This window comes from Opisthocomus hoazin, chromosome 1, assembly GCF_030867145.1.
Source record: "Opisthocomus hoazin isolate bOpiHoa1 chromosome 1, bOpiHoa1.hap1, whole genome shotgun sequence".
Lineage (NCBI taxonomy): Eukaryota > Metazoa > Chordata > Aves > Opisthocomiformes > Opisthocomidae > Opisthocomus > Opisthocomus hoazin.
Window position 1 is genome coordinate 124,517,404 of NC_134414.1, and position 14,593 is coordinate 124,531,996.

Genomic DNA, 14,593 nt, shown 5'->3' on the forward strand with positions numbered 1-14,593 from the left:
CTGTACACACACAGTGTTCCTATGTCCAACTAATGGCAATGTTTGTAAATCATAGTTTCTTCACAAAGTATTTCTCTTTCGCAACTTTCAATTAATTCAATGCCTAACACAAGAGATTTTGTACTGAACAAATGTTATTAGGTCTTATAAGTGAACCATTACAAGCCACTGTCGTCCAGAAGCTTGTCAAAAAAGACCTTTTCCGAACTCACAAAGATGTACATTTTTCTGCATATTGAGGAAGCCTACATACTGAGGAGAATATACTCAGCCATAAGAAAATCCCATCACACTTGTCTTCCAGATGGAGGAAAGCCTCCTACGTCTGTAACAAGATACAACCAACCAATGCTGAAGTTTTACATGCATTAAATACAGCAGGCCACAGTTTTTACTCTAGCAAAATTCACCTACATTCAATAAATTTGATTGTTGAAACAGTTACAGTTGATCATGTGTAACGTGCAATGAACATTCTGCAAGTCAAATTAATCTGAAATGACTGAGCTCAAGATTTAGCTACTGACTCCCAGAACAAGAAAAAAAAATATATGGCAAGAAAGAAAAAGCTGTGTTACCCAAACACTGAGAGGCACTGTTTCTGTTGTCTCTCCAGGATGCAACATATGTTTTGAGGCCAAATCCCATCACAGTGAGGAACACAGGACAGTAACGCAGCGTTAGTTCCTTCCTTTTTCACCTCTTCCCATACTATAGCACCCAAACTGTCAGTCTTTCTGTTATTCTCACTTTTACCAACATGAGAGGAACTTGCATGTTAACACGCATCTGTTTACTTCTGAAAAACAAGCATTTTTTTATTTGTTAATACCAGATTTTCAAAAGTCTATTTTGGGACAGGCATGCCAAACATAAGGCAAGCCAAAAACACAAATCCAGTTAGGACTGGATTGCTACCGTTAGGAGACAGTGTCTTATCATATATAGGGAAATCCATTCACACACAGAATTAAAAAAAGACCTGTGAATGAGACCTACAGTGCTGGATTGACTCTGGCTGGATGTCAGGTGCCCACCAAAGCCGCTCTATCAATCCCCCTCCTCAGCTGGACAGGGGAGAGAAAATAGAAGGAAAGGCTTGTCAGTTGAGATAAGGACAGGGAGAGATCATTCAGCAATTACCGTCACGGGCAAAACAGACTCAAGGAAAAATTAATTTAATATATTGCCAATCAAATCAGAGTAGGATACTGAGAAATAGAACTAGATCTTAAAACACCTTCCCCCACCCCTCACTTCTTCTGGGGCTCAACTTCTTTCCTGATTTTCTGTACCTCCTCCCAGCCAGTGGGGCAGGGGGATGGGGAATGGGGGTTGCAGTCAGTTCATCACACGCTGTTTCTGCTGCTCCTTCCTCCTCAGGGGGAGGACTCCTCACACTCTGCCCCTGCTCCAGAATGGGGTGCCTCCCATGGGAGACAGTCCTCCACGACCTTCTCCAATGCTAGCCCTGTCCATAGCAGGTAGTCCTTCAGGAACAGACTGCTCCAGCTTGGGTCCCCCATGGGGTCACAAGCCCTGCCAGCAAACCTGCTCTGGCGTGGGCTCCTCTCTCCACGGGTCTGCAGGTCCTGGCAGGAGCCTGCTCCAGCACGGGCTTCCCACGGGGTCACAGCCTCCTTCAGGCATCCACCTGCTCTGGCATGGGGGGTCCCTTCCACGGGCTACAGGTGGATCTCTGCTCCACCATGGACCTCCAAGGGCTGTAGGGGGACAGCCTGCCTCATTGTGGTCTTCTCCATGGGCCGCAGGGGAATCTTTGCTCCAGCACCTTGAGCACCTCCTCCCCTTCCTTCTTCACTGACCTTGGTGACTGCAGAGTCATTTCTCTCACAGCCTCACCCATCTCCTCTGGCTGCTGTTTCACAGCAGGTTTTTCTCCCCTCTTAACTATGTTATCCCACAGGTGCTACCACTGTCGCTGATGGGCTCGGCCTTGGCCAGCAGCAGCTCTGTCTTGAAGCCAGCTGGCACTGGCTGTAATGGACATGGGGGAAGCTTCTCGCAGCTTCTCATAGAAGTCACCCTTCTAGGCCCCCCACTACCCAAAACGTGCCATGCAAACCCAATATAGGGAACAAAAGATATCAAAGTAGCTGAGAAATCTGCACAGCAACTTAGAAAATAATAATAAATCAAAAAACAATTTTAAAATGTGTTCGTTCTATACATAGTTGAATAGATACATTTATATTTATATTTATATGTGCATCTTATACAACTTAAAAAAATTCTTTTCAGTGGTATTAAGTTTTGCATGTGATCATCACTGGAGTGTACTTCTTTCAGCAGAGAAAGAACAAACAAGTGTAATTTACTATGGGCTGCTGCTAATGTCAAATCACACAGCTATATTACCAAGTCATATACAACAACAAAATCAATCACTGCAGTCTCTTTGACAATTTTTGTCTACTGTTTATCAAGGATAGCTGGTAGGATCAATACCTCAACAGTGTACACTAACACAAAACCTGAGGCAAAACATGTCTGAGTAATCAGCATGCTTTTGCTTCTGAAACTTCACATCTATGTGTACAAACAGAAAATAGTGATATTTGTTCAGTTTAAAACTTGCTGTTTAACCTAAGATAGCTTCCTTGTTCCACCGCCAAGTTAGGTTTCACACCAAATACTGTACTTCAGTGAGCATTACAGAATCAAAGTGAAAAAGAATAATTTACCAGGATTAATTCTGTTTGCAAATAATAAGTTTCCTATGTATGCATATTTTATTCGAATGCAGTTGGAATCATGGAATCATAGAATGGTTTGGCTTGGAGGGGACCTTAAAGATCACCTAGTTCCAAACATCCTGCCATGGGCAGGGACACCTTCCACTAGACCAGGTTGCTCAGAGACCCATCTGACCTGGCCTTGAAGACTGCCAGGGAGGGGGCAGTCACAGCTTCTCTGGGCAACCTGGGCCAGTGCCTCACCACCCTCACAGTAAAGAATTTCTTCCTTGTATCTAATGTAAATCTACCTTTTTTCAGTTTAAAGTCATCAGCCCTTGTCCTATGACTCCATGCCCTTTTAGAAAGTCCCTCTCCAGCTCTCTTGCAGGCCTCCTTCAGGTACTGGAAGGCTGCTGTAAGGTCTCCCTTCAGCCTTCTCTTCTCCAGGCTGAACAGCCCCAACTCTCTCAGCCTTTCCTCAGAGGAAAGGTGCTCCAGCTGTCTGATCATCTTTGTGGCCCTCTTCTGGACCTGCTTTGGCAGGTCCATGTCCTTCTTGTGCTGAGGGCTCCAGAGCTGGATGTAGGACTCCAGGTGGGGTCTGACCAGAGCAGAGTAGAGGGGCAGAACCACCTTCCTCGACCTGCTGGCCATGCTGCTTTTGATGCAGCCCAGGATATGGTTGGCCTTCTGGGCTGTGAGCACACATTGCTGGCTCATGTTGAGCTTCTCGTCAACCAGCACCCCTAACTCCTTCTCCTCAGGGCTGCTCTCAGTCCATTCTCCACCCAGCCTGTATTTGTGCTTGGGATTGCCCCGACCCAGGTGCAGGACCTTGCACTTGGCCTTGTTGAACCCAATGAGGTTCGCACAGGCCCACCTCTCAAGTCTGTCAGGGTCCCTGTGGATAGCATCCCTTCCCTTCAGTGAGTCAGCTGCACCACACAGCTTGGTGACATCAGCAAACTTGCTGATGGTGCACTCTGCCACTGCCCATGTCACTGACAAAGGCGTTAAACTGCACTGGTTCCAGTACCTACCCCTAAATAACGCCACTTGTCACTAGTCTCCACTTTGACATCAGGCTGCCGACCATAGCTCTTTCAGTGTGACCATCCAGCCAATTCCTTATCCACCGAGTGGTCCATCTGTCAAATCCATGTGTCTCCAATTCAGAGACAAGCATGTCATGCGAGACAGTGTCAAATGCTTTGCGTAAGTCCAGGTAGATGACATCAGTTGCTCTTCTCTTATCCACCAAAGCAGTAACCCCATCATAGAAGGCCACCAGATTTGTCAGGCATGATTTACCTGTAGTGAAGCCTTACTGGCTGTCACCAACCACCTCCTTGTTTTGCACATACCTTAGCACAGTTTCCAGGAGGATGTCCTCCATGACCTTGCCACGCACAGAGGTAAGACTGACTGGCCTGTAGTTCCCTGCGTCTTCGTTTATAAAAATGGGGGTTATGTTTCTCCTTCTCAGGTCAGTCGCAACTTCACCAGACTGCCAAAACTTCTCAAATATGATGGACGGTGGCTTAGCAATTTCGTCTGACAGTTCCCTCAGAACCCACAGATGTACCTCATCAGATTCAATGAATTTGTGTACTTGAGCATCTTCAGGTTCTTAAATGGTTTCGAACCTGATTTTAGAAAATCTAGGCTTTAATTCGAGTTTTTACAACTAAATATACTGGAAACCAGGTTATGGTGGCTATTGTAAGGTTCCTTATTTGCTCAAAACACTACAAGATAAGTCAGTATGATGTGACAAGAACGTACAAACAACTTGTATTCATTTAGTATCAGAGCAGTTTCCTTGCTACATAAAATCAAAATGAAAAGGGGTTTTTGCTTGTTTTGTAAATCCTCACTTCTGAAGCAGCACCCCTTTCCAGGTGTTTTATCAAATTCGTTGTGTTCCAATTTATCCGGTTGAAAAAATCTGCAGATGTCTGTAGATTAAGTAAAAAGGGTTGGATCTGAGCTACAACATGTATTTACATGACATTGAGACTTTTCTGGCTGCTAACCCAGGCAGTCATTGAAAACAGGCACCCTGAGGTACTTTTTTAATTCCCAACATTTTGCTGCCATAAAAAACCCAATTCATTTCAGTAAAAAACTTAAGAAATCTCTTTAGTTTTAAGTCACTGAGAAGAAGATATCATAATGATACAATTAAAAAGAACCAAAACCATACAAAAACCATGCATATCTTTGAAGGCTTTGCAGAAGCTAGCGTGATACCCAGTGTATAAGAAAGGGCAAAAACATATAATTTAAAAGAAATATAGAAGCCATCGAACCAACCTAAAAACACTGAGAAAAAACACAAAGTGGTTGAATACAGCAAAGTGAGATCTCTTCAGACTGGTCCAACTCCCTAAAAAATCATCTTCCTGATATTAAATAATATCACATCCATTTCACATGGTCCACCACACATCCTTTTTCTCCAACTTCAGCTAGGCAACAATGTTATTATTAATCCATACTAATTGCAAGCCTTAAAAACAAAAGGGTTCTTTATGTGTACGTGGAAAAAGCACAGTGCAAATGAAAGAGTTACCACATGAAATAGCTTGGCACATGACCTGGCATTTAGGAATTAAAAGCAGTATGTATGAACATAAAAGTTCTACCAGTAATGTTGGTAATGTCCCCCTCCCAACAGATAATCACTTAAATATTCATCTGCTGTAAATATATACTCTTTCTTCTAATGTATACAGGTCTTCAAAGAAAGTCCAATTTTTGCAGTATGTTAGCAGTTATCTGTAATTAAATACATTCAGAAGCTTTGAACAAATCATTAGCAATTGCTCTTCTATACCGTTACTTACAGAGCTGTGATTATGCACAATTTCTATTTTTTCATGCATGTTTTCAGAGTACTCTAAAAACCATTCTTTAGTGGTTCAACCTAAAAACTGACTTTGGAATGTCAAACCTGAATGTCATTTTATCCATACTCAGAATTCAAGTTAAAACATGCACTGAGTGCTCGCAGATGTTGTGTAGCCTTACATAAGCTAAAGAGTAGGTTTTTCAGTGGAAAATATGTATCACTAATAATTATAAAAGCCTTATATACTTCCATTAAAAACATCAAAATCCAAAGCTCTTCAAACTCACAAATTATGTAAAATGGGCCATCATTTCTTAAGCGTAGTAAAAAAGTGTGAACCCGTTCCAGAGCACTTGCATATTTAGGAATTTGCTATAAATTTCAATAAATGACACAGCTGTTTAAGAAATAACAGAACTATTTAGTAATTTTTGGAATTGCACAATAAGTCACAGATACGATTTAAAAAACAACAAATACATTTAAATTCTCTCCAGAGGAGATGAGTGCCAAAGAGATTGTGATATACAGCTGCCCTCTCTGACACCCAAGAAGCGAGAAGAATTCAGTGAATTTTTTAGCCTTCCCATCCTCTCAGCTCTCTGGGATGTCATCAAGGGATGCTTGCTACACAAAACACGCCATGTAATGGTGCAAAGAAAGCAAAGGATAATGAAGAATAACCGTGGAGTTGACACTGTACATCGCCATGCCTGACCACTCTTTCTAATCTTCTCCATGTCACCTCTGGTATTGCTTCTATGCATGCTCCAACCTGCCTCCCACCCTGCTCCTTCACAAATTGACACTGGCTTTCCGCACAGCATTGCTGCTTATGCACACTGCATTGACTGTCTTTGAGGTAGTTCACTATGAAGCTTCACCTGAGCCTTCAGTTGAAAGGAGGAAACTGAAATCAAAAGGAGGAAATTGAAAGGCTTCAATTTCAGGGGGAAATGAGGCTTCAATTAGATTTTTTTTTTTTTTTATTTAAAGCTGTAAGTTCATATTATCATTATTCCTACTTGTCTGCCCTACATTTTGAAAGGAAAAAGGTACTCAAGGCGTTGAAGCAAGTTCTATCTACAAGAAAGTCACCTGCAGTTGTCTGGGAGACAGATCATACCAGCTAATGCAGCCTTGTGGCTGCATTAGAAGTCCCAGGACCTTCTGCACATGTCCCATTTCACAACAGACAAAGAACAGTCAGTGGATCTTCTCGCTCCTCCACTCATTCAGCCTCTGACAAATTTCCATCTCTGGCTATCCAATGGAGTTGGCAGGGAATTGCACCCGTTGTCGCAGGGATTGTCCAGTGCAAGAGAACTGTCCCAGCTCTGCTGCAGGAGGGACTCTTTGTGATGGAAAGATTTGCTCTTAAAAAGACCATTTGCAATCTTCCAAATTAAAATTTAATGGAATGATTCATCCTGAGTGCGCTCACTGGGTGTGTGAAGGACAACCAGGGGATCAGGCCCAGCCAGCATGGGTTCATGAAAGGCAGGTCCTGCTTGATCAACCTGATCTCCTTCTATGACCAGGTGACCCACCTAGTGGATGAGGGAAAGGCTGTGGATGTTGTCTACCTGGATTTTAGGAAGGCCTTTGACACTGTTCCCCACAGCACCCTCCTGGAGAAACTAGCTGCTCATGGTTTGGATGGGTGTACTCTTTGCTGGATAAAGAACTGGCTGAATGGCTGAGCCCAGAGAGTGGTGGTGAATGGAGTTAAATCCAGCTGGCAGCCAGGCCCAAGTGGTGTCCCTCAGGGCTCAGTGTTGGGTCCAGTCTTGTTTAACATCTTTATCAATGATCTGGATGAGGGGACTGAGTGGTCCCTCAGTAATTTTGCAGTTGACATGAAGCTGGGCGGGAGTGTCGATATGCTTGAGGGTAGGAAGGCTCTGCAGAGGGATCTGGACAGGCTGGATTGATGGGCTGAGGACAACTGTATGAGTTTCAATAAGGCCAAGTGCCGGGTCCTGCACTTGGGTCACAACAACCCCATGCAACACTGCAGGCTTGGAGAGGAGTGGCTGGAAAGCTGCCTGGCGGAAAAGGACCTGAGGGTGTTGGTTGACAGCTGGCTGACCATGAGCCAGCAGTGTGCCCAGGTGGCCAAGAAGGCCAATGGCATCCTGGCTTGTAGCAGGAACAGTGTGGCCAGCAGGAGCAGGGAGGTGATCGTGCCCCTGTACTCGGCACTGGTGAGGCCTTACCTCGAGTACTGTGTTCAGTTTTGGGCCCCTCACTACCAGAAGGACATTGAGTTGCTGGAGCGTGTCCAGAGAAGAGCAACGAGGCTGGTGAAAGGCCTGAAGAACAAGCCTTATGAGGAGTGGCTGAGGGAGCTGGGCCTGTTTCGTCTGGAGAAGAGAAGACTGAGGGGGGGCCTTATTGCTCTCTACAACTACCTGAAAGGAGGTTGTAGTGAGGCAGGTGTTGGTCTCTTCTCCCAAGTAACTAGCGACAAGCGGAAATGGCCTCAAGTTGCATCAGGGAAGGTTTAGATTAGATATTAGGAAAAATTTCTTTACTGAAAGAGTGGTCAGACATTGGAAGAAGCTGCCTAGGGAACTGGTGGAGTCACCATCCCTGGAGGTGTTCAAACATCATGTAGATATTGCACTTTGGGACATGGTTTAGTGGGCATGGTGGTGTTGGGCGGATGGTTGGATCTGATGATCTTAGAGGTCTTTTCCAACCTTAATGATTCTATGATTCTATGATTCTTTTTCCCATTTCTTTTGTAGTCCAAATCTTTTTATGATTTTCTTTTACAGATCTTCCTTCAGTGCCTGTGGGCTGGCAAAGAAAAGTACTTCTCCAGCGTAAATAAATACCTGGCAGAAAAAACAAAAGGAACCTTATGCAACATTGTATCTTTGTAACTATCAGGAAACTTGTTGTTCCAATGTACATATTTTTTTACTTTTCCTGTTTTCATGCCAACAGACAGGGAACTAAAGCATGATGGTATCATTAACTTTGTCATTTCCCAGTAACACAGGCATGCTATATGTGTATATGAGGATGGAGCTAGTTCGTATGTGCAAAATCAAAATATTTTCGAATCAAATCAGACGAAATGGCTGAAGATAGGCTGCCAAGATAGAAATTCTAACACTGAAACATTACTACAAATTCAGGTAACGAATAACAGAAAGAAGTGCTTGTTCAATTAAACAAACGCTCAATGCATTCAGGCATTAGTATCCCTAGGAAGTGTTGTTCAGTCAATTCGAGTTCAAAGAATTTGAATTTTACATTCCCACTTCTAATTGTATTTGTTTTAATTAAAATAAACCAGATGCGTCTGTTAATGCCTGTTGTTTTACATTCTAAAAATTTCTTCAACCATACCACACAATGTCCTTTGGGGGCTGGGGGGTTCCTGAGAATATTCCTCAAGAATAATCAACTTCTTACAATTAAAATACAATTCTGCACTGTGTTTGATTAGTTAAGATTCTAAAATAAATGATCAAATTACTATAATAATCAGTATTTGCTACATATAATTGATTTTTTTCTCTTCAATTAATTGCTAACGTTGAGTAATTCAGCTAATTTTTGGTAAACCATTAAAGAATCAGACTCCATTTAACAGTCACCCAATTATTAGTATATCATATCTAAAAATAACTGAACTGTTGTAATAAAGTTTATATAGTGTTCCTTGTCATGATTGTTCCTTTTTGTGCAAAAAAACCCCACTCAAAGCCCTGATATGGCCTGTGTATATGATACATTTGTTAAATTTAGCACAACTCTTGCCTTGGACTGACATTCAGATAGGATATGACATGGAACTTGCTACTTTTAAGTGAAGTTTATTAGAATCCTGTGCAGCATCTCCTCCTTCTATGCTGTGACTTGTAAATAGAGTTGTTATCAATGATTAGCAAAGCAGGACTTCATATTAGAGCCATTTATGATTAGCATTGCCATATTATTGGTAGTAACTCATTTATTAATGCCTAAAGAAACAGAAGAATACATGAATGCTGCTGCTATTTTGGGATTTTGAGAAAAAATCTTGAAAGTAGATTAAAATCAAAGGGCGAAAGATTGTTTACACAATCAGTTCAGAGAAGATGGCATTTTTTCAGGTTATGCCATCAAGAAATGCACAAGACACACAAATAACTGTGAACCTTTTGTAATCAATTGGCTTTTTCCCCACTGACTTCAGAAAAGAAAGACAGTCCCCAGATGAATGAAAAATTTTCTATCAACATATCTCTGAACTCTTCTAGACACGTTGGGTATACATTTAATAAATATGGATATTTTAATCCAATTGCGATTCTTCTCAGACACTTTCACTCTAAATGACGCTTTTAAAAGCAAATACAATGGATAGTGAATATTGATAGATTCACAGACAGAAAGACATATGTATAAAACCGACACATATTGAAATAACGTAAATGTTGCCCTTTACTTTCAACTGCCAAATTCTACTTTACTTGCTTCCCTATGATTTTAACAGCAGTGGTAAGACTGATCAAAAACTTTTTCATTCCCATTCTTGCTGCTTTGTGAAACTATGAGCAGTGACAAAGGCAGAATATGATTTCTTATGCCATTTAGTACTTCCTGAATAGGCAGTGCTTATCTCCATATCAAAACAGAAATTTACTTTTTAAGTTCTGTGACAGATAAGCCATATTTACTATGAAGAGCTTATTATTCCCCCCTGAGCCATGTGCTGATGTACAATTTGAAGTTTGACACCATTTCCAAGTAGGAAAAAATATTGATGTATTAGAAAGTATTGCCCACCACCCAATTACTTGCCAGAACAGATTGCAAAACAGAAAATTATTATTTTGAAAGTTATTTTCATGCAGAAGAAAGAAATCGTTACCAGTTTTGAGTATGTCTACAAGAAGCACTGACAGAATGCCATCAAATACTTCCAAGACTCAGATTTGTAACTCCATCAGTGGAATGGGAGGGACAAAAGTGCTCGGAGTTGGGATTTGGTGGAGGGACATAGAAGACATGAAGATTGTATAAATACATCTCAGGTCTTCTTAGCAGACTTGCTAAGATGTAGCAGCTTCTTCTCTCCCCCCACCTACCCCCTGCTTGTGTGAAAACAAGCCAAATGTAAATTTTACAATTTTTCCCTTAGAAAGTTAAAAATGTTCAGGTATTTTATGATTTAATGGGTATGAAAGAGTTAGTTCCGGATGTATTCACAAGAGACAAATCTTTTAAACTCTAATTTTAAGATTCGTGTCTCAGCCAAGAGCAAAGTCTCAAAACAGGACATTATGGCTATCTGAAAGATTGCTCTCAACATAGGTAGGGATCTCAGTTCAGTTCACAATACTCAAACAGTCACACTGTAAGCATGCATTCCCAGCTGCTCAAGCATGTATCTCCACCAGCAGCTTTGGCACTAAGGGAAATACGGCCACCCTGACGGCAACTCTTCTGCCTCATGTTTTAAGCACAAGAGCTGGAGAGTGGGCACTAATTAAATTAAATTGCTGTCCTTTAGTTTTGAAAGCATCTTACACATTTAGGCTTGCCTTTGGCACGGCATTCATGAAGGAATACAAGATAAACATACTTTAAGAAACCTTCAGAAAAAGTACTAATACTAAAATATGCTAAAGATGCCTAAATGGACATCAGACACCTATGAAAATGATTTCAAAACACATATGGAAGCTCTGCTAGATTATAATCTTCTAAAATAGTAATTTGTTACTCTTGGGGCAAATAGATAAGAATATGCACACGCTCATGGCTTTATGTATTCCACTTCATTTAGGAAGTACCTGTTCAGCAGCAGGCTGGATGGCCAATTAAATTAACGAGTGGAGTCTCTGCATAGCAGAAAAGTTTCCAGATCTTTTTCGTGGGCTTTGGTTGCTGGTTATATTGCTGATGTACAGCTCTAAAGTCTGACTCACTCACATAATGAACAGAAATCCATTGAGTGTTAATGTCTTGAAAAAAATCCTTATCCCATTAAGAGAAAAACCTTTTGACCTTATGTAGAAAATTATATTTGCTTCCAGTAATGGCAATGTCAAAATTGTATCTTTGCAATGAGTATATTTTGATAATTAATGCTGGCAAGATCAGAAAACAAAGTGAATTTCATTTTCTGATTACAATGCATAGTGCGCTTTTAGTGCTTTATTATCCAAAGTTATTGTGCAGCTTGTCTAATACCATCAAATCTGAGGAGCTCTTAAGCAAAATATTTGGGCAATAGCAATGTCACTTGTGTAATTTATGGATATGGACTCTTTCTGTTCCTTTTTGCTACAAACCAAATGTTGAGCCAAAGCAGACTGGTATCTCAGTGGCTACTAACGCTTTCTTCACAATCATTACTACAGAAAAAGTACCTTATTCTCAAGTCGTTGTGAAACTAGAGTAAAAGAGAACATAAAAAATACACATACCCTTTAGTAACTCTGAAGCTAACAAAACAACTAACTACTAAGAAACTGTGCAGTATGTAAAGATGCACACCTTTTATGATTAAGTAAGTGTCACCTATCCAGCAATCCTGGCAGGTGAAAAATAAGTCTCAACATGCACATTCTCCATGGATAGTAGTCTCAAATTTAATCCACAAAATCTCAGAGACTTGGGCTACACTCACGTATACCACAGCATTTACGGAGTTTTAGCAACGTATTCATGATATAAATAGCACAAAAGTTTAAGTAATCTGAATTTTTCCATTTGTGCATGAAATCCAGTTATCACAAAGATTGACAAATGCAACCAGTCTTTCAAGAGTGGCAGACGGAGTGTTAATGAACCACAACAACACTTGGACTGTGCAGAAGACAGGATTTTTGCTCCTGCATGTGTTCACTGTCCTGCCTTTGAAAGCAAGGGGCTGATAAGAGAAGAAAATACTTTTCCCCTCATAGTCATCTCCAAGTTGAAACTTTGATTTGAAACATCCTTAATTTGCTGTCATAGTGACAAGGTGCAGTGCTATGTTGTTCTATACATACCAGCAGAGAGTGCAGTCTCTGCAAAATTCTTGAAGAGACCAAGCACAGCTATCCTCAGGTAAGACAATTCTTAAGATACAAGGTGGCAAACAACATTGAGCAACTAACTGATGTACTAATAGCTGCTTCACAAACAATTTGTACATTAGTCTCTGTGAAAAAACAGTACTAGATATATAGTGTTACTTATATATTGTGATAAAACCATTTTGAGCACTTCTGATTTTAACCTTTTGCACTAACTCTATTAGGTACTGAAACGTCTCTAACTGAACTTGATACCTACTAATTTTCTACTACATTAACATGCATGTTATTCATGGAGGCATTTAAAACCCTTTGTTTTACAGAAGCATGGATAATGACATTATCTTGTCATCTCCTCTATCTATATGTGCTTACAGGAAAGATCTCAGTCCAAGTTAACTGACTGGATTCCCTTCTTAGACACATGGAGGAAAATTTTTTTTTTTTTCCAGTCACTGTTCATCTCATCCTGAGATAAATATCTCAAACATTGGAGAGGAATTCTGCTCCACAGCATGCACTTATCTCCAGTAACTACGGAAGGAGTCAAAGTGACCAGCTGATCTATACACATGTACATTGTCGGCGCCTACATTTAGACAAAATGAAGGTCATCTTCAGTAACTGAATGTTTTCTTAGAAAACCACAATATCTTGACTTCAAGTAACCTTGCTTATTTCTGGACAAGAGGCATTCCTTGAAAATGTGATGCAATATTTCCAATATACAACGAGCCATTTGCTGTGCATATAACATCATAAGACTATTTTTTAAAAATAAATAAATAAATAAATAAAATCAAACAATGTTTTCTTACCATGGCAGGAGCCATCCACTTCTTCATACCCTACACTGCAGATGCATCGTCCAAGAGGTACAAGCCAATCCCCATCTGCTCCACAATACAATTTTGGAGTATCACGTTCCTCAGCGCTCTTCACACAGGAGCCCCGTACTTCCACCAAAGAGGAAGAATCAACCCTTGGAATAGTATCAGGAAACATAGCCAAATTACGGACCGTGAAAGGGCACTTTTTGTAATAAACACGGACTGAGACCAAAGCAATGCATGCTCCAATGTCCTGAAAAGAAAGATAAAATCCTTTCTTGTTTATTGGCCCAACCTCACGAACTTCTGTGTTGAGTTTAAGAATGCGGTCGCCCAAGTCCATCTGGGTAAAGCTCTCATCAGCTGCAATAGTATCAATTTTTGTGTACTGGTTAGGCTTGAATTTTACTCCATGAGACTCATCTGACTCCATGTAGTAGAGATTGAAAGTTTCCTTGCAGGTTCCCAGTACCCATGGAATACTGTTGCAGTCCCTCAGGGTAAACTTCATTTCCACATAAATTTTCTGTGCAGCATCACGGGAGATCCAGTTTGTTCGAAGCCAGTTGTTTTGGTTTGGTTCCATCACATTACATACCTGGTAAGTATGAATGGGACGATTGTGTTCATCCATTTCAGTTATGGCATCCCACTGGAAAGAAAACAGAATTGTTTGAAAACTAAGAAAAAGATATATTATGTATATACGGAGAGGCCATGTATACAGGCATACATATATGTGAACCTATGGCTCAATTAAAAATAATTTTTTACTTAAAATTTAGCAGAAAGAGAGTAGTTAGAAGCAGATACCAACTACAAAAGGGTACAACACTTTTCAAAAACTCTATGATAAATTTCCATTAATTAAAAAAAAAGTTAAAAATCAGTGTGGCTTAGTAGATGAAAGAACATTCCTGGGCAAGTCATTCAATCATCTATGCTCAAAAAATGCTGTAACAGTCCAGTTTGGTATGCTGGTGGGCTGGCCCTCTGGCAGTCCTCCAAGCAATTGCCATAGCTCAGGCACAGGGCACTCGCCAGGTACCTGCAGCAGTCAGCAGCTGGAATGCAGCCGCTCTGGCTTGGTGGGTCTGAGGTGCTTGGTGTAGGATGTCCTGGTTTATGCAATCACCCTAGAAACATACAACTGTATATACAAAGATGTTACATTTCTGGTTT

At 40.9% G+C, this 14,593-nt stretch overlaps 1 protein-coding gene across 4 annotated transcripts in view; it reads right to left on the reverse strand.

Moving 5' to 3' along the window:
• EPHA6 (EPH receptor A6) overlaps nt 1-14,593 on the reverse strand; it is a 543,420-nt gene that overhangs the window by 389,878 nt on the left and 138,949 nt on the right. For all 4 annotated transcript variants that reach the window (XM_075434878.1, XM_075434861.1, XM_075434886.1 and 1 more), the window contains exon 3: nt 13,400-14,063. In XM_075434878.1, coding sequence (XP_075290993.1) covers nt 13,400-14,063 — 664 coding nt within the window. The remainder of the gene's footprint in view (nt 1-13,399; nt 14,064-14,593) is intronic.